The sequence below is a fragment of the Ursus maritimus genome, unplaced genomic scaffold (genome assembly GCF_017311325.1).
Source record: "Ursus maritimus isolate PB19 unplaced genomic scaffold, ASM1731132v1 scaffold_23, whole genome shotgun sequence".
Lineage (NCBI taxonomy): Eukaryota > Metazoa > Chordata > Mammalia > Carnivora > Ursidae > Ursus > Ursus maritimus.
Genome location: NW_024424786.1, coordinates 16,944,777 through 16,966,406, shown reverse-complemented (window position 1 = coordinate 16,966,406; position 21,630 = coordinate 16,944,777). Strand labels below are relative to the sequence as shown.

At 40.6% G+C, this 21,630-nt stretch overlaps 1 protein-coding gene across 2 annotated transcripts in view; it reads left to right on the top strand.

The window, feature by feature from the left end:
• MPPED2 (metallophosphoesterase domain containing 2) overlaps positions 1-21,630 on the top strand; it is a 170,410-nt gene that overhangs the window by 42,390 nt on the left and 106,390 nt on the right. For both annotated transcript variants that reach the window (XM_040638909.1, XM_040638910.1), the window contains exon 3: positions 4,957-5,138. In XM_040638909.1, the coding sequence (XP_040494843.1) occupies positions 4,957-5,138 (182 nt within the window). The remainder of the gene's footprint in view (positions 1-4,956; positions 5,139-21,630) is intronic.

The window sequence follows — 21,630 nt, the reverse complement described above, 5'->3', positions numbered from 1 at the left end:
AGCTTTTATGAAGATCTATCAATGGGGCTTGCAACACTGTATGAATCTGTTATTGGGAAAAATAACAAGATATTGTCAGAAGAGTATTCCATAGTGGAAGCAGTAATATTATCATATTTTTTATGGGTAAAAAACTCTAATGTGTCAAGACTGAATAAATGAGAACGGTTTATTTGTTTGAATATGCAATGAGATATATAAACACTTGACAGTCAAGCTTCAAGAACAAGATTGGAGGCGGCACAAAACTTGGAGACTGAATTAGAAAACATTGTGACAATAGCGGCTCTCGGAAAGACCACCGGTGTGCCCAGCACTGTCATCTCTCCACCGCCCCTAGCAACGTTTGTCTTTGATAGCATATCCCTGGCCCATGAATTCACTGGCCCATGAATTCTGACACTGCCCAGGGAGGCATTCGGACCAATTGGATCATATGAAGGAGGAGACCAGCAGAGCTCTGAGGAAATCTTAACACACAAGGGAATGCTGAAGAAACCAGGGCTCCTCAATTAGAGTAGAGACGATGTCAGGGTGTTATGGTACTTGTCCTCAAATATTTGAAGAACCGTCAAAGGGAAAGGGGGACTGGATTCTTATTCTCTGGTATTTCAGATGCAGAAGGTTGAGATTAAAGAAGAGAGTAAGAGGAAGGAAATCAATGTAATTATTGACTGTGGGGTATGTGTCCAGACCATGCTGGGTGTTGCTTATGTGACCCCTTTTAACTCTCAAAAAGTCCCTGTGTGGTAGCTATTACCTCCTTGTAACCGGAGAGATGGAGGTCAGAGAAGCTAGAAGTTACTTCTAGATACTTCTACTAATAGGAGCAAAAAAAAAAAAAAAAGTAGTAAAAAACAAAACAAAAACAAAAACCGCTTACTGAGTGCCCACTGTGTGTCACACTGTTCTAAATGCTTTGAGCACGATACCTTTTCATCCTCATAGCAATCTCATTAGAGAAGTACTGTTCTTATATCCATTTTATTGGTGAGGAAACCAAGGCACAGGACTTAAGCTCCTTGTTTGGTGTCACACTGTTAATAAATCTCGAGTGAGAGTCAAAGCCCGACAGTCAAGCCTGCTTCACTCTTAGGTCATTCTGTGTCTTTGCTTTCTGAGCATGTGCTGTGTGTCAGACCCAGTATTTGACAATTTATATCCTCGTAGCAACCTAGCAGATTAGGCGTTATTGTTCCCATTTTACAGATGAGGAAAAAGAAAACGAAGCCCCAAAGAATGAAGTGACTTTCCAGAAGCAAATACTTCAGACAACATTGTTCGTTTCCGGGCTCTGGGCCAAGCCTCTTTGGACAGTCCTCAGCTTTCTCTGCACTTGCAGAGGTGTAGACTCTGAATCAGAAACTCTTTAGCAAGTAGAAGTATGGAGAAAACCAGAATGGGGGGCCCCAGGGAAGAGGAGCGAACTCAGGAGCTCTCCTTCTCTGGAACCCTTGCGAAGAAATCTTGTGTCAGTTAGGTAGAGATGGGGGTAGAAGGGATTCAAGCTTCATAGAAAGCATTGAACCCAATGTCCACTAAGGTTTTGTCCGGCTCTGGGATTCTATGATGTGTTTTCTTCTCATCTTCCCATGTCATCTTGTTTTCCCCTGGGTGTACTCAAATGTACGGGCAAATCTCACCGTGATATTTGAATCTGGCTCTGGGGCTTAGATTGTCTTGGTAAGATACTCACTTGCTAGGATACTTGACATGATGCCTTAGGGGAAATGGTCGATCATTGAGAAGTCAGCAGCATAAACAGTAAGCAGTGAAGTTAAGACGGAAAATGTAGTCTGTGGGGTCTTCGCACAATGTGAACAGGTAGATCTCGTAATGGTAGTCGGGGTCTCCCTTAGACATGCTGTTACAGTGAAAATATGTGACTGCCTTTATTTTCAAAGCATTTACCAAATGCCCAATTTGGAAATAGTAGTTTCCCAAGGGTTGTCTCAGCTTTAATTATATGTGTTGCAACTTGCCTACTCTGCTAGATGTCTTATTTTCAACTCTGAATGTCTTTGGGTGGACATGGCTTCCTTCCTGTGACCCCCAGGTGATATTTGTCATGTTATCCTGCAGCGTGCCTCTGACATGCTGTGCTGTCTTGTCTCCTGAAACCGTCTCTTGCCTTGTTACCTGTGGGTAACAAAGGACATCAGTGTCTCTGGGTCAAAGGATGTATATAAATTCTGCATTTGCCTCTTCACCTCCCCCTTCCCCAGCCTCTACCTTGAATCAGTCCTCCATCTCTCAAACGTCTATCTAGTTCATCTTTTTGGTGACATCAAGTTGTTGATATTGATGGGTGAGCCTTGTCTGACATCTTCCTGTGTACTTCTGACTCATTGTTTTATTTCAGCTCAAAGTGAAGAAGATGCATTTGCTCCCTTTTCCCTTTCCCCTCTATTTTTCTGTTCCCTGGCCTTTCTTTCACTGTTAATTCTGTTGGACATTTAAATGTTTCTCTGGAGGAGGTGGGAAGGTGGGGAGGGAAGTGGAAGCCACTTAAAATTGACTGGTGTTCCCATCAGTGTCCTCCGCAAGTTATTGCTCAGTCTAGAACTACGATGGGAAACAGAGAGATTATGTAACCATCTGATGATTTGCTTCTCTAAACCCAGGAGAAGTCACAGAATAGGGGCCTATACACAGTGAAGGGTTTTATATCTGTGCTACTTTCTAATAAATTCAAAATGATAACTTATAATGCATGTCCCTCTGATAAGTTCCAATGGATTTGTAAAGGATTTTGATGTAGAAGTTGTGCCTGGAGCTCAACTGAGTTACGGAAAAGGGGAAATAGGGACTGTGTCTGTATATTACCATTAGGTTGAGGACTGGAAAATAAAGATGTACTTATGTGTGTATGTATATACATATATATGTATTTGAATTATTCATGTATTTAGGAGTCCAGTGGTTGATATTTATTTGATTTTCATTCAAATGTTGGTGGATTAAATATCAATGTACACAGCCCCATTCCTGTGAGCATCTTAACTTTTGACATGGAAGTAGAGTATTACTATCACTTTCACTTTTCCCTTCCCGTCTGCTGCAGAGAACAGTCATTCATTTTCTCAGGAAATGAGACTTCTAGACTTGTAGAAGACAGGAGATATTGATGAGACTGGAACCACTAAGACTGAGTGTAATAGAGTCTCAATAATGGAAAGGAAGACACCAAACACTTTTATGCATATAGAAAAGTCAACATCGCATATAATCAGAAGGGTTTCCAGGTTACTCATGAGATCTCAGTGGATTAGTGAATATTCTCCATGGTAATAGCATTATTAATTTCTAGCCTGTACAGGAAAAATTCATTAATTTTTCGCCAAAGTTAAACTTTCTTTTTGGGTTTCCAATTAGACCCACTGCGTTATCCAGTTCACAGTCCCTCCCCCTCTCCTCCCTCTTTTCTCTCCTCTTGCTCTCCTTTCTTCTTACTTCCTTTCCTTCTCCTGTGACAAAGAGAAAATTACATTAAAAGGTGAACCGTTAAAGAAATTCCAGACTTTCCACCAGGTTGTATATCGATGTCTTTATTCTCCTCACTAGAATTGCCATTGTTTAAACAGATTGTTTCTTTTAGAAAGATGGAAAAAAGAAAAAAAAAATTAAACAAAGCCTGTAGAGGCAACACATTTGGGAATCTCGTGTTGAGCTCTCAGTGTATTCTCTGCTGCATGTTAACGATGAAGGGCGGGGCTGCGACATGAAATATTGTTCCTTATTTAATGTTTCGCACTCTAATCTCTGCATTGCATATTTGCCTCTCTCGTGACCTTCTCTTTGCCTTTAGAACTGCTTCTTTTCACCCATAATCCAAAATAAGTGTACATTGCTACAGAGAAATTAAAGGGAGCTGTCAGTGTAGAGTTAATAGTTAAAGCACCCTTAACTCTGCTGCAAACCCCTTAAATAATTAAAACTGTATGCTTGAGGAGTCAGATTTGCATTTCTTTACCAAGTTTATTTAGCACACTTTGTTACACTCAATTAAATGAGACTGTTCTGTTTCATTTTCTTTGCTTCGGGTTGATATTTTGCCTTTTGATTCTTATGCCCTAGTGTAATTTCACAGTGTTTAGGTCTCTAAAACTATACATATATTAATGCATATGTAGGTCTATACACACCCATTAAAAGGCTCACTATTTGTACTGAATAGAATCTTTGCCCAAGGCATTTGAGCGTTGCAAGTCATCTAAGGTGTAACCTCTCCAAAGTCTGCCTCCAGGATCCCTTGCCAGGGCCACCTCTCGGGACTGCAGATAATTCACTGTGGTAAAGAAGGAGCTTGACCAAGTTCTTCTAACATTCAATGTTTTTCTTTTAAGTCCTGTTATTTTGACATCACCTTCTCTCCCCACTGTTTGATTTGTGATTCACTTAACAAAAACAAGAAGGTGCAGGTATTGAATGGTTGTGGAAAGGAAATCAAATATAAGTACTATCTATATCTCGCCACATCTCAGTTGGCAAAGCATGTGCAGAGCGTTCTCCGTAAATTAGTTCACTGGTTAAGTTATGCATGTTTAAGAAGGAATAAATGTAGTTATCCACTTCTTAATGAGTAGTGGGATCAATTGGAGCATGATGAGAGAAAATAGCATAATTTTGCTTCCCCAGTTGGGGTTCAATATCCCTAAACTTCATCATTAATCACTCTATCAGTTTCCTGGGTTATTTCTGATTTTACATGTAAGATATTCTTTCCTTTTCGTTCTACCAGGTAAGTAAGCCTTTTTGAATTTGCTCAGTGGGGTCGTAGATGGGTGATGCTTTCTCCTTTGCACCCCAAAGTCTCCCTTGTTACAACGGCCCCTTCTGCCTTTGCATCAGTTTATCTGGGTGCGTTCACGGATAACAGTCGATATGTATGTGCAATGACAATTACGAGGGTTCTAATATATTTAACTGTTATGGGATCTGTTATGTCTACTTTAGGGTCGACCCCATCCCATATGACACTCCAAAACCAGCGGGCCACACGCGGTTTGTCTGCATCTCAGACACGCACTCAAGAACAGATGGTATCCAGATGCCTTATGGGGACATCCTTCTCCACACAGGCGATTTCACCGAGCTGGGACTGCCCTCAGAGGTTAAGAAGTTTAATGACTGGTTAGGTAAGGAATGATTGCGTTCTGGCGCCCCCAATTAACCTTTCCCGTCCGAGTGTCACTCACTGCGTCCTAATTGAATTAGAGCACTTGGAAGCCAGCTCAGCCATTTCTCGTATGATATGCGGTGGTGTCTAGCTTTAATCCAATTCTGTTAATTAAAGATGAATTTTTAGATATTTAATTTTACTGTGCATCCTTTCAGTGCCTGGCCTCAGCGGCTCTGGGGCAAAGGGACGGAAAGCTTTGAAACCCATCTCATCTCACTCATGCTGCTTTAATGAGGGCATTCATTGGCACACAGGAGACCTGGAATCATATTTTTAATTCATTGGCTCTGCAATCTTTCCCAGATATTATGAGCAAAGATGTACAAATGACCTACTAGTAAGAGAACATTTCTAAGAAATGAAGGAGGCTGTAAAAGTCCTTCTATGAAGGGAGGGGCCTCGCACAGTGCTGCTTGGGGGCAGCTTTCCTAAGTGAACCAACGGGTGTCCTAAAACCCCTGATATGATAAGTTGTCCTGCTGTAAAGCTCCTCAAACTTGGAATATGAAACCACCCTAGATACACCAAGAAAAGGATAATGGCAACTCTGTGGTTACTGTAGAGGCACCCGCAGGTCAGGGTTATGGAAAAATGTGGGCTCCTGGGTCAGGCAGTTGCCAAATATTAGCATTACAAGGCGATCATGGGGTTATTCATCGCTAGATTAGATGACACATCTTTTAAAAGAATCCTCTTAGGTGAGGGAAAGAAGGCAAGGGTTCTGAGATTTTAGGATCTCTAAAGACACTAAAGAATTATATAGTAAAGAGCAGAAATCACTCCAGAAGAATAATGTCATGAATAATATGCCAGCCAATAAAAATTACTCAGGAGATTTAGGCAGAAAGTTTAAAATTCATTTTCCATCAAACTAAAGCAGGGGCTGAGAAATTTTTAAATAATTGATGAAATGATAAAATGTCTGTGAATGGAAAAACACCATTCATTAATTAACAACAGTTAAAATATTTTTAAAAACTAAGCCTAACTACTAACATAACTATTTTGAGTTTTCCCTTGACCTTGCCCATCTATCCACATTTTCTGAAATTGGCATCAGAGTATGTATGTGGTCTTTTACTTCTGGCTATTTTCATTGAATAGTATTGACATGATTTTCAACGACTTTGCATAATTTTCATGTTCATCCTTTTAAACAGCAACATGATGTTAATATTGTTCTGTGCTTTTATTTAATAAAGGATTCCTCTAAAAATGAATATTGATATTGATAATTTCTCCTCTGATACCTAGCACTGAAATTTGCATTTTCATTTGTGCATGTCTTTTTGCTTCTATTGACTTATTTCTTGGGATAAAACATTGTATGAGTTACATTACTAAGTAAAAGGATATGAAATGCTTTATGGTTTTTGCTGTGTATTGGCATCTCGCTTTCCAAGGGGATCATAGCTGTGTACTTCCTCAATAATGGATGGATATACCGATGTAAGCTTGATCTCGGCAGCATCGGATAGTGGAGCTTTGAATTTTGTGCTGTTTTAATAGTTACTCAGTCATCTCGTTTTAAACAGCAGGATACCTTAAATAACATTCAGCCTGATCTCATTTTTATAGATAACTCAGAGATACAGAGGAGTTAAGTGACTCTTTCAGAGTCTCCTTGTGCCAGAGCGGTCCGTAATCCAGATCTAATCACTTCTCTTTCGCCTTTGCAAAATTGGCTTTCAAGTACTATTATCTCTTAATTTTAGCAACTTTTATTTATGAACTGTTAGCAGGCAGAATTACTTTAGGTTGAATCTGGACAGTTCTAAACTGTTCTGTGAGACTGAATCTCAGTGCAGAAACGATCTAGCTGCGTTGACAATGTTGATTTGTAAAGAAAGGGAATAGCACTGTGGGAAGTGTTTCTAGAAGTATGAGACAGGGTAGATCCTGGTTATAATCTTGTTTAGCCACTGACCTTGGGCAACTGAGTTAACCTCTCTTTTCCCCTTGGTTTCCCTCTGCAGAACTAAGGATTAATACTACCTGTCTTTCTGGATTGTTGTGCAGATTAATCAGTAAATGATTGCTGCTAGTAAGTTTTTGTGGGCCATTAATAACTGAATGGGGAATGTGGTGAATGGACCATCAACAGATATTTAAAGGGTAAAAACAAGAAGAGGTCAGAGGAGTTATTTAGTAGATTAGAAGTAAACACTGGGAGATTTTATAAGGGAAAGTACTCTGTAAATGGAAATGTGCCGTAACTAAGGAAATAAAATGCTAAGGTCCAGTTGCACGGTCAGTTTCTTCTCTTCTCATTTCCCCGCTGATCTTGTGTGGCAGAAGTAAGAGGCCTCAGCAGGGGGTGCAGAACATGAGGCCAAAGGGAGCCCACGGGATATGGATAAAGTTGGGATCCCATAGGGAAGGACCAGAATAGCTCAGTTACCCTGGCAACCTTATGGTGCTCTGAGAGTGAGACAGGATGTGAGATTACACTTACCACTTGGCTCAACAGGAGCCTCTCACCTGAAAAAAGTGCTTCCAGCAACAGTTGCCAGATGACCTAGCAGAGTGGTCAGAGGTCAGATTGGTCTGGGGCTTCTGTCATAACAGGGCATCCAACTCTCACTGGCCTGGGTCCTTACAAATATTGGAAGGCACTTCAAGTTCAAAGACCCTCTCATTGATTTCCATCTTTCTACTCTAGACCATCCCCATCATTGGAAAAAACCTGATCATCCCCCAGCTCCTTTTTTCTCCAACAGGCTCATGTATTTCTACTACAGGCCAGGCATTCCTTCTGTCCCTATGTCATCCCTCTAAGATTGCCAGTGTTATCCAATTTTCCACATTGGGAACCTGAAGCTCAGTTGGGGTGACTTAGCCAATGTCATTTAACAGATAAGAGGCTCAGAGAGGTTATCAGAGAAATCCACTCAGATTCACTTGACTACTCAACCTGGGATTGCCTGATCCCAAAGTGTGTGTCCTTTACTGTTACTACTCTGCTATTATGAATGGGCTCAGAGCAGCTGGGAAGCTTGCACTTTAGGCTTGAATTAAAACACAGTAGCTTTCAGCAGTTTCATATGGAAGTTGAGTAGCTGTTTGACCATGTGTTATTATTTGAAAGATGTATTTAGGTCCTGCCTGTCTTGAATCTCATTTTGACCTACCAGCTGCAGGGCCTGAGAATCCCATCATGACTTTCCAGTTGGTTCAGAGATGATGGGTCCTGGTTAATTCATGCATAGGCCACCTGGCAGGTGTAACACACAAAGTTAATAATACAAAGTGATCTATGAGATAAGCTAGCAGAGCACAAGGTCATAAGAAGATAGAGCTCAAACTAGGTACAGTCAAACTTGGAAAGGTAGGATCCCATATAAAAATTATATGCAGCTGGGAAGAGCCAGTTTTGAATTCCCTACTTTTGGTAAGTTGCTTTAAACTCTTGAGCCTTGATTTTCTCTTTTGTAAAATAGACGTCATCATAATGATATACCCCATGGTGGTTGTGCGTATGCACTCTGTGATAGAGCTTAGACCATTCTTAACACAGCCCTGGCCTGTAGACAGCTTTCAACAACTAGGGTGGAGGAAGACAACAGAGCCAGAGGCAAAAAATTCAAAAACCAGAAACTAAAAGGGACTGGTACCATGGGTTTAAGGAGGGATTTGGACTGTAAGAGGAACCACCAGAGGTATTAAGGTAGAAGCAAAACAAGCTCCCTTACTGGACAGAATGCTCGGACTTTTAGAGGTCTTGGAGGTCCCACCTCCTAATCTGAGAGAAGGGAAAACTGAGGTCGGACTTTAAATGAATCACCCAGAGTCACTCAGATAATAGATGACCACATGGGGACTAGAACTTGAATGGCGAAGGGTGTTGAACAAACATGTATTATCTGTAAGTGATAGGGTCTAGACCCTGTACCTGTTCCCCACCCCCAATTACATGTATCGTTCATGCAGTCCTCACAATAACTGATGAAGTAGTTCTTGTTACTTGTGAGTAAGCTATTATTAGTTTCTTTCATACTTACGAGGAAACTGAGCCTTGGTGAAGTTCACTTATCTATGCTCATAACAACTAGGAGGTAACTTCAGGACTTGAACTTGGGTCCATCAGACTCCATTTCCCGAGTGTTTCCTCCTGTCTTTGTCTATTCGCAGTGTGGGGCTTAGGATCCCTGCTGGAGGGACTGTATCCTGGGTAAAATGGTGATTCGTTGAATAACTGCCCCCTTTGACACACACACGCTTATAGGTGGATGCTGAGGGTCCAAGGTGGGTTTACATCGTGTTAAGACAGTTTATGGCACAGCCTCTGTATAGGCGTTGGCTGCTGGGAGGGTGGTGTGACGTGGGGAAGCATTCTTACCATTTGGTGTGTAGACACTTCCCAAAGCAGTGAATTACAAGGAGGTAAACATCCATAGGGAATACTGAGGATGCAGCCAGGCACACAGGCTCCAAGGGTCTAAGTCATGTTGTGACATTAGCATTTCATTGCACTCATCTCAGTCCTTGAAATGAATAGCCACTGACTGGAGCCTGAAAACCTTTTCTTTTGTGGGCCAGTCTCTCCCACTTGCAAACACTTGAACTCAAAATACCCAGCATATTCTGACAGCTGCTGCTGTTGCTCCATTGGCCCCTTTACTTTGAAATCTCTGCCGTGGGTTGGAGGGTGAAACTTTGTTTCTCTCTCTGCCATCCTGAGGGAGCCACTAGAATCGTGTTTCTCACTTCTCCTGAGTCTGGTTGACCAGACACCCACGTCCTCCATCTCGCAAACCACTTCCCCTTCTCTCCACCCAGCTGCCACCCATGGGGCTGTCTTGAAGAGAAGAGCCCAGGGTCAGGGAGACATGTGGCTTCTTATTGCCAGGGATTGCAGGGTAGTGGGGAAGAGGGACAGATAAATCTTTCCCAGAGAAATTCTTTTTAAAGTGATAGTTAAATCCTATCGTCCCATTAATGTGTTAGGTCAGATATGCTACAGGTATGTCACAGGCGAATAGGCTTTGGTGAGCTGAACTGGGATGCTAGCCGCTCAACCATTATAGCATTTTCTTTTTTATCTTGGCACAAATGCATCCTAATCGCAGGCTGGGCTTCCAGATAAACTTGCCAACTATAAAATGCTTGCTAGTTACAATGTGATTATTTTTATTGGTAGTAAATTCTGAACCACTGATATGCCCGAAGGTATGTTTTGTGAGCCATTGGGCCACGTGTGGTCTTCCTTCACTTTGCCCCTGTATTCTTCCAGCCTGTGCCTCTTTGATACTCTCTACTGTTCTTCACTGTCCAGTCGATTTCATCGCTGCTGTCCTCTCACCTTCAGAATATTTTTGGTAGACTTCTTCTTGAATATGGCATGTGCATATTGAGTATTCATGGTTGTTCTGTAATTGTTTGCTCGTCTCTTCCCTACTAAACAACAGCGTGTGCCTAACAAGTGCTCTTTGTACATCTAGTACGGAGTATAGGGCCTGAAACATAGTGCACAGAAATGGTTGTTGAATCATGGCGTGAAGGAAAGGTACAAGGCTTTTTTTTGCCTGTACTGGCTCAGACTTTAAAGTTATGTAGTTCCGTATGTAAGATCTCTTTCTCTTCCCTTCCTTCTCTTTCCCTTTCTCGTCAAAGTGTTTATAACACCCAGTTGGCTATTGTTAATGATTCCTACATATGGTGCAGAAATATCTAAAAAGGGTTTGTTGTTGTTTTGTTTCCTATTATAATTAGACCGAGTTCTTTGGTGGCCTATTGTTTCTGCCTAAAGATTACATGTCACAATCTGGCCAGTCAGAATCCCTTTTAGCACAGCACCCATGCCATGAACTTTCCATGATGAGTTTTCCTTGGTCTTGGTTGTTACCTAATAGCTTTGAGCTTCCGTTTCTCCAGGCCTGAAAGGAAGAATGAAAATATTCCCAAGGAAAATCTCAAGAAGGTTATTGATATTTGTAGGAGCATTGTATTAGGCATGGTTCTAACAGAGTGTGACTGTCACGAACATCACAGATCGTAGACATATAAATTGATTTTGCTTCTTTCAGAATAATCATATTGGGTGACTGTGTCCCTTTTCCAGCGATTTTGCTGTTGTCCCAGAGTTTTACAGCTGGGCTTTAGGAAAAGCTTTCACAATCTGGGCTATTTATTTTATTCTTACAATACGTGTAATACATGTGCGTGCCTGATGACTTAGAAAGTAGAGACAAGTGAAAGAAGAAAACAAAATTACCCATGGTCAGAGATAACCATGGTTAACATTTTCGTGTGAATCTTTATGGAATGTTTTCTGTTGATACGTACACACACACACATACACACATGCACACACCCATATTTTACCAAAATAGAGATTTAATTGTGTGTTTTTCATCTTAATATATAGCAAACAACTTTCCACATCAATAAATATGGCTAAAATACTTTTTCCTAAAGAAATTTTAATATAAATAAGAGACACATATAGTATAAGAATTCAAGTTTTGATGTGTGCCAAGTAGAAAATACACATCCCTCTATAATCCTATCTTTAGAGTAATTCTCTGATTATGAAATGTGAGATGATTTTTTTGACTTTCTATTTCCGTCTTGAATGTTCTCAATAGGAGCAAATATTCACCCTTTAAGAGCTTTTTGTTTAATGACTATTTTTAAAAATTATTACAGCTGTGCATATTATCCTGTAACTTTAAAAAAATTAACATCTCGTGCTCTGCATTAGTATAGCATTCTGGTGTGTGGGTGCACTCGGATTTATTTAACCAGGTCTCTATTACTGGACACTTAAGAGGTCTTCATTCTTTTATTATTTGCACTGGTGTGATGACCATCCTTCCTGCTCTCTCTTTGCAAGCATCCTTAAGTTATATTTGTAGAATATCTCCCTAGCAGTGGAATTGTTGGTCCAAATGATACATACCTTAAAAAAAGGATTTTATTATATATTGTCAAATTTCCCTCTATTAAGATTATAATTTCCCCCTCATACTCTCAGTAGTCTTTGAAAATTTGAATGTCTTCAGTGTTTTTGTTTTTGTTTTTTAATTTTTTATTATGGTATGTTAGTCACCATACAGTACATCAGAAAATCTTCATCCTCTAAGGGCTTTTTAAAAATGAATGCAAACTCTTTTTCTAATGGTGAAAGCTTACATACTCATGGTGAAAAAAAATGTAAATAATGGTACACAGAAAAAAAAAAGATCGCCAGGATATCGTAGAGGTCACAGATAACTCCTCTTCCCAGGCGGCACGCATCCTGTTTTGTGGTATAGGAGTGCACGGGTGTGTACTGAGGTATAGAAAGACAGTACAGTGTGAAGTTAGGAGCCTGAGCACTGGACTTTGTCTGCTTGTGTTTAAATCCTGCTCTCACTATTGTCAATGCTGCGATCTTCAATTTATTCCTCTGTCAAAGGAGAATTATTCATGCTTCGTGCGTCTAAGCTACAAGGATGGTTGTGAGGTTAAATAATGTAATGGATACCCACTGTGTACAGGCGGTGAATGGCCAGTAAATGTAACTTGCTCTCTTACGCTAAGTGTGCCATGACGTCTTCCTGTCCTGTGGGTGCATGTCTCTTACTCCCTGGGAGAGCAGAACTTCAGGGAAAGTGACCTGCTGGCCTGAGGCCCATTCTGTGTGTGGAGCAGAGAAAAGGGTGAGCACCCTGGCCTGTGTGGCCACCAGAAACCTGGCTCTGTCTCCTTCACACACATACACCCCACCAACACACATCGACATCTCCCTAGATTCTAATTCCCTCTGAGCTACACACCCGAGGGGCCAGACCTCCCCTTTTCCTAGCCGTCTCTTCAGTGTCCTGTCATCTCCCTCCTGTCCCCATCTTGAATCTGGCACACTCGCTCTCCTCTCCAGTGTCACCGTGCCTCCTTCTTGGAACCATTTCTGTGCCCTGGCTCCTGCTTCATAAACTCATAACCAGCCTTTAGCCAGGTTATATGGGTTATATGGTGGCAGATTTCAATTTAGTTTCTGAAGTCTTACACATAATGATTTCTAGGCATGGTTGTCACATTTAAGGCTTCTGAGGTTTTTTTTTTATATATATATGCAATACAAAACTATTAGGAACTGGAGCTTATGAAGTGGGCAAATTGAGAGATACCATTTGGAATAAAAAATAACGATGTGATATAATGGCAACAAAAGTCACGGGGATGTAATGTGCAGCATGGTGGCTATAGTTAATAAGACGATATGCTCTAGCATAGTTCTACAGTGTAGTGTAATATGGTATAATGCAATACTGCGTACTACAGGATAGTTACACAAGTATTGTATATGCTAAGAGAGTAGAACTGAGAAGTTCTCACTGCAAGAAAAAAATTTTGCAACTATGTGTGGTGACAGGTGTTAGCTAGATTTATCAAGGTGATCATTTTGCAGAATATACAAATATCGAATCATTATGTGGTATGCCTAAAACTAACAAAATGTTTTGGCAAATTATGCCTCAGTAAGAAAAATAAATATAACAGTGGTGTGACACAATGCTCTCTAGTGAAGTGCCTAGCAGTTTCCAATGAAAAGTTTCAGAAATGATTTGAGTAGGGGAGCCTCATTGGAATATTGATAGACATATAACTTTATTACCACTTAATAGTCAAATCTAATAAAGAGGTTTTGTAGGAGGCTTTGGGAAGGACAAACAGTATGACTTTTCCTATGATTTACAGGGAAGAATGTGTCAGAGAGTTCCTTAGAGCCTAGAATTCTGATTCTTATTGTTTCGAGTTTAAGATCAACGGAGTTTCTTCATCTTTAGCTTGCTTAGAAAACCCAATATGTGACACGCTGCACTTTTTAGGTTTTGATTCATAATTTGGTTTTTCCAGTTGTCATTCTAAAGTTATAACTTATTTAATAGCTTCTGTTTCCATTTTAAGCAATTGACTTAGGGTTTTTGCTTTTTTTCCCCTTAGTATGAGATTGCAGGTTGCAAACGATGTCTGTGATGTGCCTGTATATTGTAGCATGTGGGTACAATCATCCTGTTTCTTGTCTCTACTAGGGTAGTTGCTTCACCCACATAGTTGATTCATGCTTGGTATCTACTTGTCCTTTTTTACATTGAAGAATCCTTTTTCCTAAAATGAATTACTTCATGGTCTAATTTATATATAAAACATTTTTCCAATAAGGACAAAATTAATTTTAAAGCACAGTTCAATTTTGATATAGAATTAAGTAACATTCTTGGGGGGAAAAATGAACCCAAACACAGAACAACTGAATATGCTCAATGAAGTAAGATTGGATTTTGTTCCATTAGGAAGGATCGTTAGTGACCTGAGGACATGATGACTAGGTCATTTGTGATCCATGTGAACCTAATCCTCTTTGTTATGGCCAGCCATTTTCTTAAATTACATTAATTATAATGCTTCTAATTTATAGGACATCCTTCCTCCAAAGGACTCAAAGTACCTTTGAGTATATTATATCATTAATGCTTATAATGGTTCAGGGAAGTTGATATGGGCAGACGGTATTGCTGATGTCTTGCTGATGGATGGATGGAGATCCAGAAATGTGGAAGGACAGGCTGGGGTCATATTGTGAGTCAACGTAAGAACTGGACATTGACTCCATGCTTCTTCCAGCTTTCAGTTCTAAAGCTTCCTGTTTTCTCCTTTTCTGAAATAATCAGCATCTCTTAAAAAGAAACAGACAAGGACAGGACCCATATAGCCATCACTTCATCAGCTAAACAGAAAAGACCAGGTATACACTCTCTGAAAAGGGGGAATCTTTTTGTATTTTACTGTGTGAGAATTGTATCACTACTTAAATAAATAAAATTTAGAAAGGAGTTTTTTTGGAAACAAAAAAGTCTTTAACTTTTCCAAGCCATCTGATCCAACAGGGAAAACTGAAGCCCCCAGATTATGTGCACTTGACCCTTGAAGAACAGGGGTGTGAACTGCACGGGGCCACTTATATGTAGATTTTTTACAGTACTGTAGATTATTTTCTCTTCCTTATAACTTTCCTAATAACGTTGTATTCTCTAGCTTTCTTTATTGTAAGAATACAGTATGTAATATGTATAATACATATTAAATGTGTATGCAGATTTTCCACTGTGTGGGAAGGTTGGTGCTCCTAACCTCTGCATTGTTCAAGGGTCAACTGGTATTGCTAAATCCTGGAGCAGGGTCCTTGTCTCCCAGAACATGAAGGGACTTCATCCTCAAAAGATGATTTGCATCTATTCTAACTTCCTTTTAAGGGCCAGGTCCTGCTTGGTGACAGGCACTGAGAATGCAGAAGGGAACGAGAGGGCAGATCATTGCATTTGGGCTCCAGACTCTGATTGTCAGTGTGATATCCCCCTTTTCTACAGGCAACTGGAACTTAGAGTTTCCGTTATCTTACTTGGTTTTGCACAGACTTGTTAGTGGAGGGCCCAGGAATAGGGGCCTTGTTTTCTGTCTGGTATGATGCCATTTGTCCTCCAATGTTAGTACTGTGTATCAAAATCTGGAAGATTCTTCTTATTCTTTGAGATTTTGTTTATGGAATGGAGTACTGATTTTACCTGAATCTGTCTCTCTCCAGATCCTTGTATCTAACCGGTGACTAGGTATTTTGCCATTGATTGTAGAAGGTACGCAAGGTGTCTCAAAACCAGTGTATCTCAGACTGAGTTAATGTCTCCTCCAAAGACTGCTCATTCTCCTGAATTCCCCTTCCGGTTTACATCACCGTTAACTCAGGCACCTGAACTGTCTTCCGGCCCTCTACTGTGCTGAAGAAACTGCCAAGGCTCAGTCTGCCATTCTTCCTTCTTGGAATCATATATGAATAATAACATTTACTGAGCGCTCACCATTGCCAGACCCTTTACAAGAATTAACTCATTTAGTCTTCACAGTCCTCAAGCTGGTTGATGTTCTTATGACCGTTTTTACAGATGCGGAGATGGAAGCACCAAGCCCTCTTCCCATGAGGTCTCCCACCAGACTGATATTTTGTAGGATGTGTTTTAGGAACCGTTAACTGATGGGATAAAGTCCATCGTGACATTCAAGGCTCTTCATGAACTGGTCTAATCTGTCTCTCCAGCCTCACTCTCCATCATACTTCTCTCCATCCTCTCCTTAGCCCTTTGGGCTTCTGTCTTATCATTTTCTCCCTGCTCCCTGTCCTCTGACCACAGCTGCATTCTGGTCCATGGTGTTTCCATCTTGAACCTTTGTACTTAACAGTTTCTTTGGTCTGTGGGTCTCTGTTCAAATGCCACCTCCTTGGTAAGATCTTACTTTTCCTATTTGTAGGTCTTATTTCTTTTTCTTTTTTTTTTTTTTTAAAGATTTTATTTATTTATTTGACAGAGAGACAGCCAGCGAGAGAGGGAACACAAGCAGGGGGAGTGGGAGAGGAAGAAGCAGGCTCATAGCGGAGGAGCCTGACGTGGGGCTCGATCCCAGAACGCCGGGATCACGCCCTGAGCCGAAGACAGGCGCTTAACCGCTGTGCCACCCAGGCGCCCCTGTAGGTCTTATTTCTTGTTCTTCCTCCAATGAGGGCAAGCTCCATGAGGGTCTGTGACTGTCTTGTTTACCACTATGTTCTCTATACCTACAACACTTACTGACACGTAAGAGCTGCTCAGAATATGTGCATTAGTGAACAGATCGAGGAATGAAAGCAAGCTCCATGAGAGCAGCGGACATGTCTCTCTTGCTCCCTGTCATTGATGGGGTTGCAAGCACAGTGCTGGATGTGTAGTAAGCACTCAATACACTTTTGCTAAATAACTGAATCTTTGTTCCTTTTGATCCTGCCAGTCTTGTTCCTTTCTTCTGTGAGCTCTCGTTCATTCTTTAAGGCCCAATTCAAAGTTACTTCTGTTCTGAAACTGGCCCTGCCTTCCCAGGTGGTGTTTATCCCTTCTTCCTTTCCACACTGTGTTCAGACCATAAGCACACATTACTTTTAGGACTTCTGGTCTCCACCTTCAATTATGAGCCTCCTGGGTGCACACTCCAGTGGAATCTTCAGCAAATAGGGAGTCCTTAAGAAATGTTTGATTTTCTTCACTTCGTAGTTACACTTCCATGAACAAAATGCATTGCTTCCCTGAGCCTCAGCCACCTCTTCTCTGCAACACAGAAGATATGAAGTGCCATGTAGACGTTAGAGATGATCGTTTCATTAACATCACAACCCTCACTGTGCAGCCTCTGAATACATTTCCAGACCCCAGCACAGGTTTCTGGATAAGGACAGTCATCCTGAGACCAAAGTAGCCCTCCGTATGGTTTTGAACTTGCTGATACTTCATAGATCACTCGCATTTTAGCTCTCCCACCTCCTCCCAGCCTGCCTGCATATTGTTTCCTGGAATCTTTTTTCCAGCTGTCCCCTGGGTTTTCAAATGTCATTTTCCTGGCCCTTCAAGGGGCATGGAGAGTCAGTTGTGCTTCTAGTCTGTCGCTGCACGCACTAATTCTTGACGTTTCCCCAACCCCCTCTCCCCCTTTTGACTGATAAATTTTCATTATTGGTTTTGCGTGAAAGTCTTCAGGGTTCCACTCTGCCTGACCCCTGTGGTCACTTAGTGATTACATGCGCCAGCTGAGGTAATTTATTCACTTTGTTTTGGTGTGAACATGTCCCATGGGTCTTGTAACTGCTGTAATCACTTGACCCTAGTGACTGTTAAGTGCTTTAAACACAGTTATTTTAAATTTATAATTGTTTTCATTAAAAATCCCTTATAGTAACTTAACTGACCTTGCTGTCAACGTGGCATTATGTGCAGGGGGAAGAAATGAAAATATTATGATGCAAATAATATAGTACTCATCAGAGATACGCAGCAAATCATTAGCTCACCCTACACATGTTCACTTGGAGTCGTGCAAGGAAGATGAAAGAGAAGAGAACATAATTATAGCATGGCCCATGTAATTCAGTACAGCTATTCCTGCACGTGGGGCAGGCCACTAGCCTAGGGAGCAGGAAGTGGAGTCCAAGGTGAAGTACCAGAAGGACCATTCATGTGTAGACAGCACTTCTCACACCAGTAGGTAGCACCAGTTGGTTAATCATTTGTCGATTCACATTTTTATACTTCTTATATTGAATCTCATTTCAAGTTTCAGAAATGTCGGAGACACAATGAACTCAAAAAACTAGATTTGTTTGGTTGAAGGCCACTAGACGGCTGGGCAGAACGTGCTAAGTAATGAGATCAAAAGAGTCTTAGTAACCTCGTGTTAAAAACTTGCACACTCAGATTCTCCCTGTGTTTCTGGCCTGGCTGAGTTAGTCCTTGTGGAAATTTGAAGGCACATTCCAGAGCTGTGGGTTGAAGGAATCCTTCAAAGACAGTTGGTTAGTAGGCATTCATATTTTAGCCTAAAATGGGGGTTCATTTTGAAACTCACGGATCTCTGCACTTGTTTTTTTTTGTTGTTGTTGTTTGCTTGTTTATTCTTATTGTTATTTTTCTATTTTATTACTTAGGGAAGGAAATAGAAGGAGTTTTTCACTTTCACTTAGAAATCTTTCCATTTCTCCAGTGTTGTTCCTGATTAGGGCTGCTGTTTGTTCATAAGGTGCTTTTGTACCAAGTGTATAGAGATGACCCCTGGACCTGATGAATACATGTGTGTTGAACGGCACACAGCTCTCACTCACCTCTTTGGCTACTGCCCTTGTGCAGTTAACAACTTTTTCAACCATATAAGGCAACCTTCAAGTAGTCTTCTATTATTTTGATTTGTCTCCCAAATGAAAATTCTTTTCGTTTGCTTTCTTTTATTACATATCTTTGATTAATGCTCTTTTGCTAGTATTTACTCGCATTTGTCATGTTGTGATCTTTTGATATTGTGATATATGCCATTTTTACGTACGTATTTTGAAATGGGATATATAGGACATTTGATTTTAGTACTTGTGATAGTCTGTAAAACACACATAATTGTCAAAACATTTATATAAAGTTTAATCAAAGTGTCTCTTTCTAATTTTGAAAATTAGAGGAGATTTTTACAATGTTCCAGGAAAGAATCACATTGGGGGAAAAAAATGACTTTTATTTTTTATTATACTGTCTGTATTTCCTAGCTCTCTTCACATCTGGAGTTTGTTTTAAAACCCTATTCGGTATATCCAAAATGAATAATTAAGCAGCTAACTATAACATGCATTATTGATCTACTCGATTTAGATGTTATTACAGCAAGTTTTGTGTGCATTATGAAACTGACACAAACTTTCCCCCAAACTCGTTTTTTAAATTCTATTGAAATTTCAGGAACAGGGAGGAAACAGCACATTTCTTTTCTTCTTTCAGAGTAGAGTTGTACAATTAAACTGTATTATCTCCCTTCTCCCTGACACTTATATGAATCTCATTTATTCTCTACATTGAAGTCTTCTCCTTTGTATGAAAATAAGGTTGGGAGATAAGCTTTCTTTCTTTTTTGAGGAGACTAAACTGCCCTGTGAGGACATCTGACTATAAACTAGACAACCTCTGAGCTTTGATTCCTCTGCAAAATGTGGAGAATGAGGTTGTCTAGTTCTTAACTTACTGACTCTAAACAATTTCATATTACAAAGCTGATTGTGATTGAGTGCCCGTGGTGTATCAAAGCCCTGTGTATTTTTCCCCTGACTTTGGAGGGGGACTCATCAAGCAAGGGCATATGGCATAGTCTCAGTGGTGGTGGTTATGAAGGATGAGAACTGTGTGTAGTTAGTCCTATGTTGGAAGCCATCAGTTATGAGTTTCTTGACTTAGGAAAACAAACTGATATTTTCACTGTTTTCATTGCATAGTTTCACATCGTTCACTTTATGACTCCTTTCTTCACGGAAAGCCCGGATTCAGAAAGCAATGGAGCCACAAAGCCAAAAAATGACTAGTGTATGAATTGACAAATGCATCTTTAAACTTGTATGTTTAGCACTATGGAAATGAGGAAACTTGTGATTCTCCTATCAAAATAGGTAGAAACCATAAATACATGTGTGTCTGCATGTTTGCAGGGCCGATACAGCTTTTGCTCCTGGATGTTTTGTTCTTTGAGAAGGCCACGCGAGGGTTAGGGGTGGCGAAAGGCATAACGTCTACCTTCATGCATGCGTGCCTGTGCAGCCCGACTCTGGGGAGAGCCCTCCTACCCAGCGTGCCAGGGACTGGAACGTGTACAGCTAGTCAAAAAGTCAGCTAAAGCAGGAAACCGTAATGATGATAATCATGTAGCCAAATATTTTTACTTGAACTTGAAGCACACAGATGCACATGTGGGGGCTGGTCTTCTGAGGTCGCGCTGAAGCCTTTCCTTTGGATACAAACTCAGTGGTTAGAGATCAACACTGCCTTTCTTGGGCAGATCTCACATATAACTCCTTATCTTCATCTCACATTTATCGTCTTTATCAAGTTTTCCATTTTAGTTTATTTATTGGCGAGGAAGAATGTAAAGATCCTTGCAAAGCAATCTGAGTGCAGAATATTTCTAGATTTTTATGATTCTTTTCCCCTCACTTTTTAAAGTACTGTCCTTTACTCCTTGTACAACTGCAAATTTGTGTAGTCCTTTAACGTTCCTATTTCATCATTTTAAGTAATATATAATTACATGAGGTAATTACGGTAAAAAGTACAGCTGGCATAAACGAGTTGGAGGAAAATGCAGGTGGCTCTGGGATGCTGCACAAGGGAGAAGAAGGGCATAGGGGTCCCCAGGGATAACTGACTGTCATTAGTCAGTGCGTTGTGGGCAGGAGCTAGTGTGTGTCTCAGCGGGACTGGTGAGTGTCCGTTAAAAGAATGTCTGGGATTTCTAGAAAAATCTAAAACAGAAACTATGAGTAGTTTCTAGTAGTTGTTCTATAGCTCATAATTTTCCAGATACTCTATTAGTACTTCCTAGATCTAAGTTTTTATTCTTACCTATGGCCTCTGCCCACCTTGCAAAGATTTTTTTTTTTTTTAAAGTCATAGGTAGAACTCAGTGATAGGGAACATGAAATTTTCACAAGTCTGTGTTTATGGTTGTCTTTCATTTTTATTTTGGTAAGCCAAAATGCTTCACAGAGTAAGATTCCATAGTCTTAAGTTACTGGGAACGTAAGGGAGGATCTTAAGTTCTAAGAAGGGTGGTGTCTCCTAGGAATATTTTATACATGGTTTTTAGTAAGCTAAATTTGAAACTTCCTTTCCCTGGACGGGAAGAAAGAGGATCGGGAAACTTGTGCAAGCAGTTCTTGCTGGCCTCTCTTAATTCTCTTCATCAGGGTTAGAAGGGTTGAACTTTTGGAACCAGCCCTTTCCCCTCACATTAGTACCCTGCTCCGTCACCTAGAGAGAGAAAAGCACACCAAATGAGCACGAACGCAGCCCAGACAGGCTCATCCTTCAGTGGGTCTACTCCCACTTCCAGACTTAGATAGTTCAGAGTTTCTGCTGTCTGCC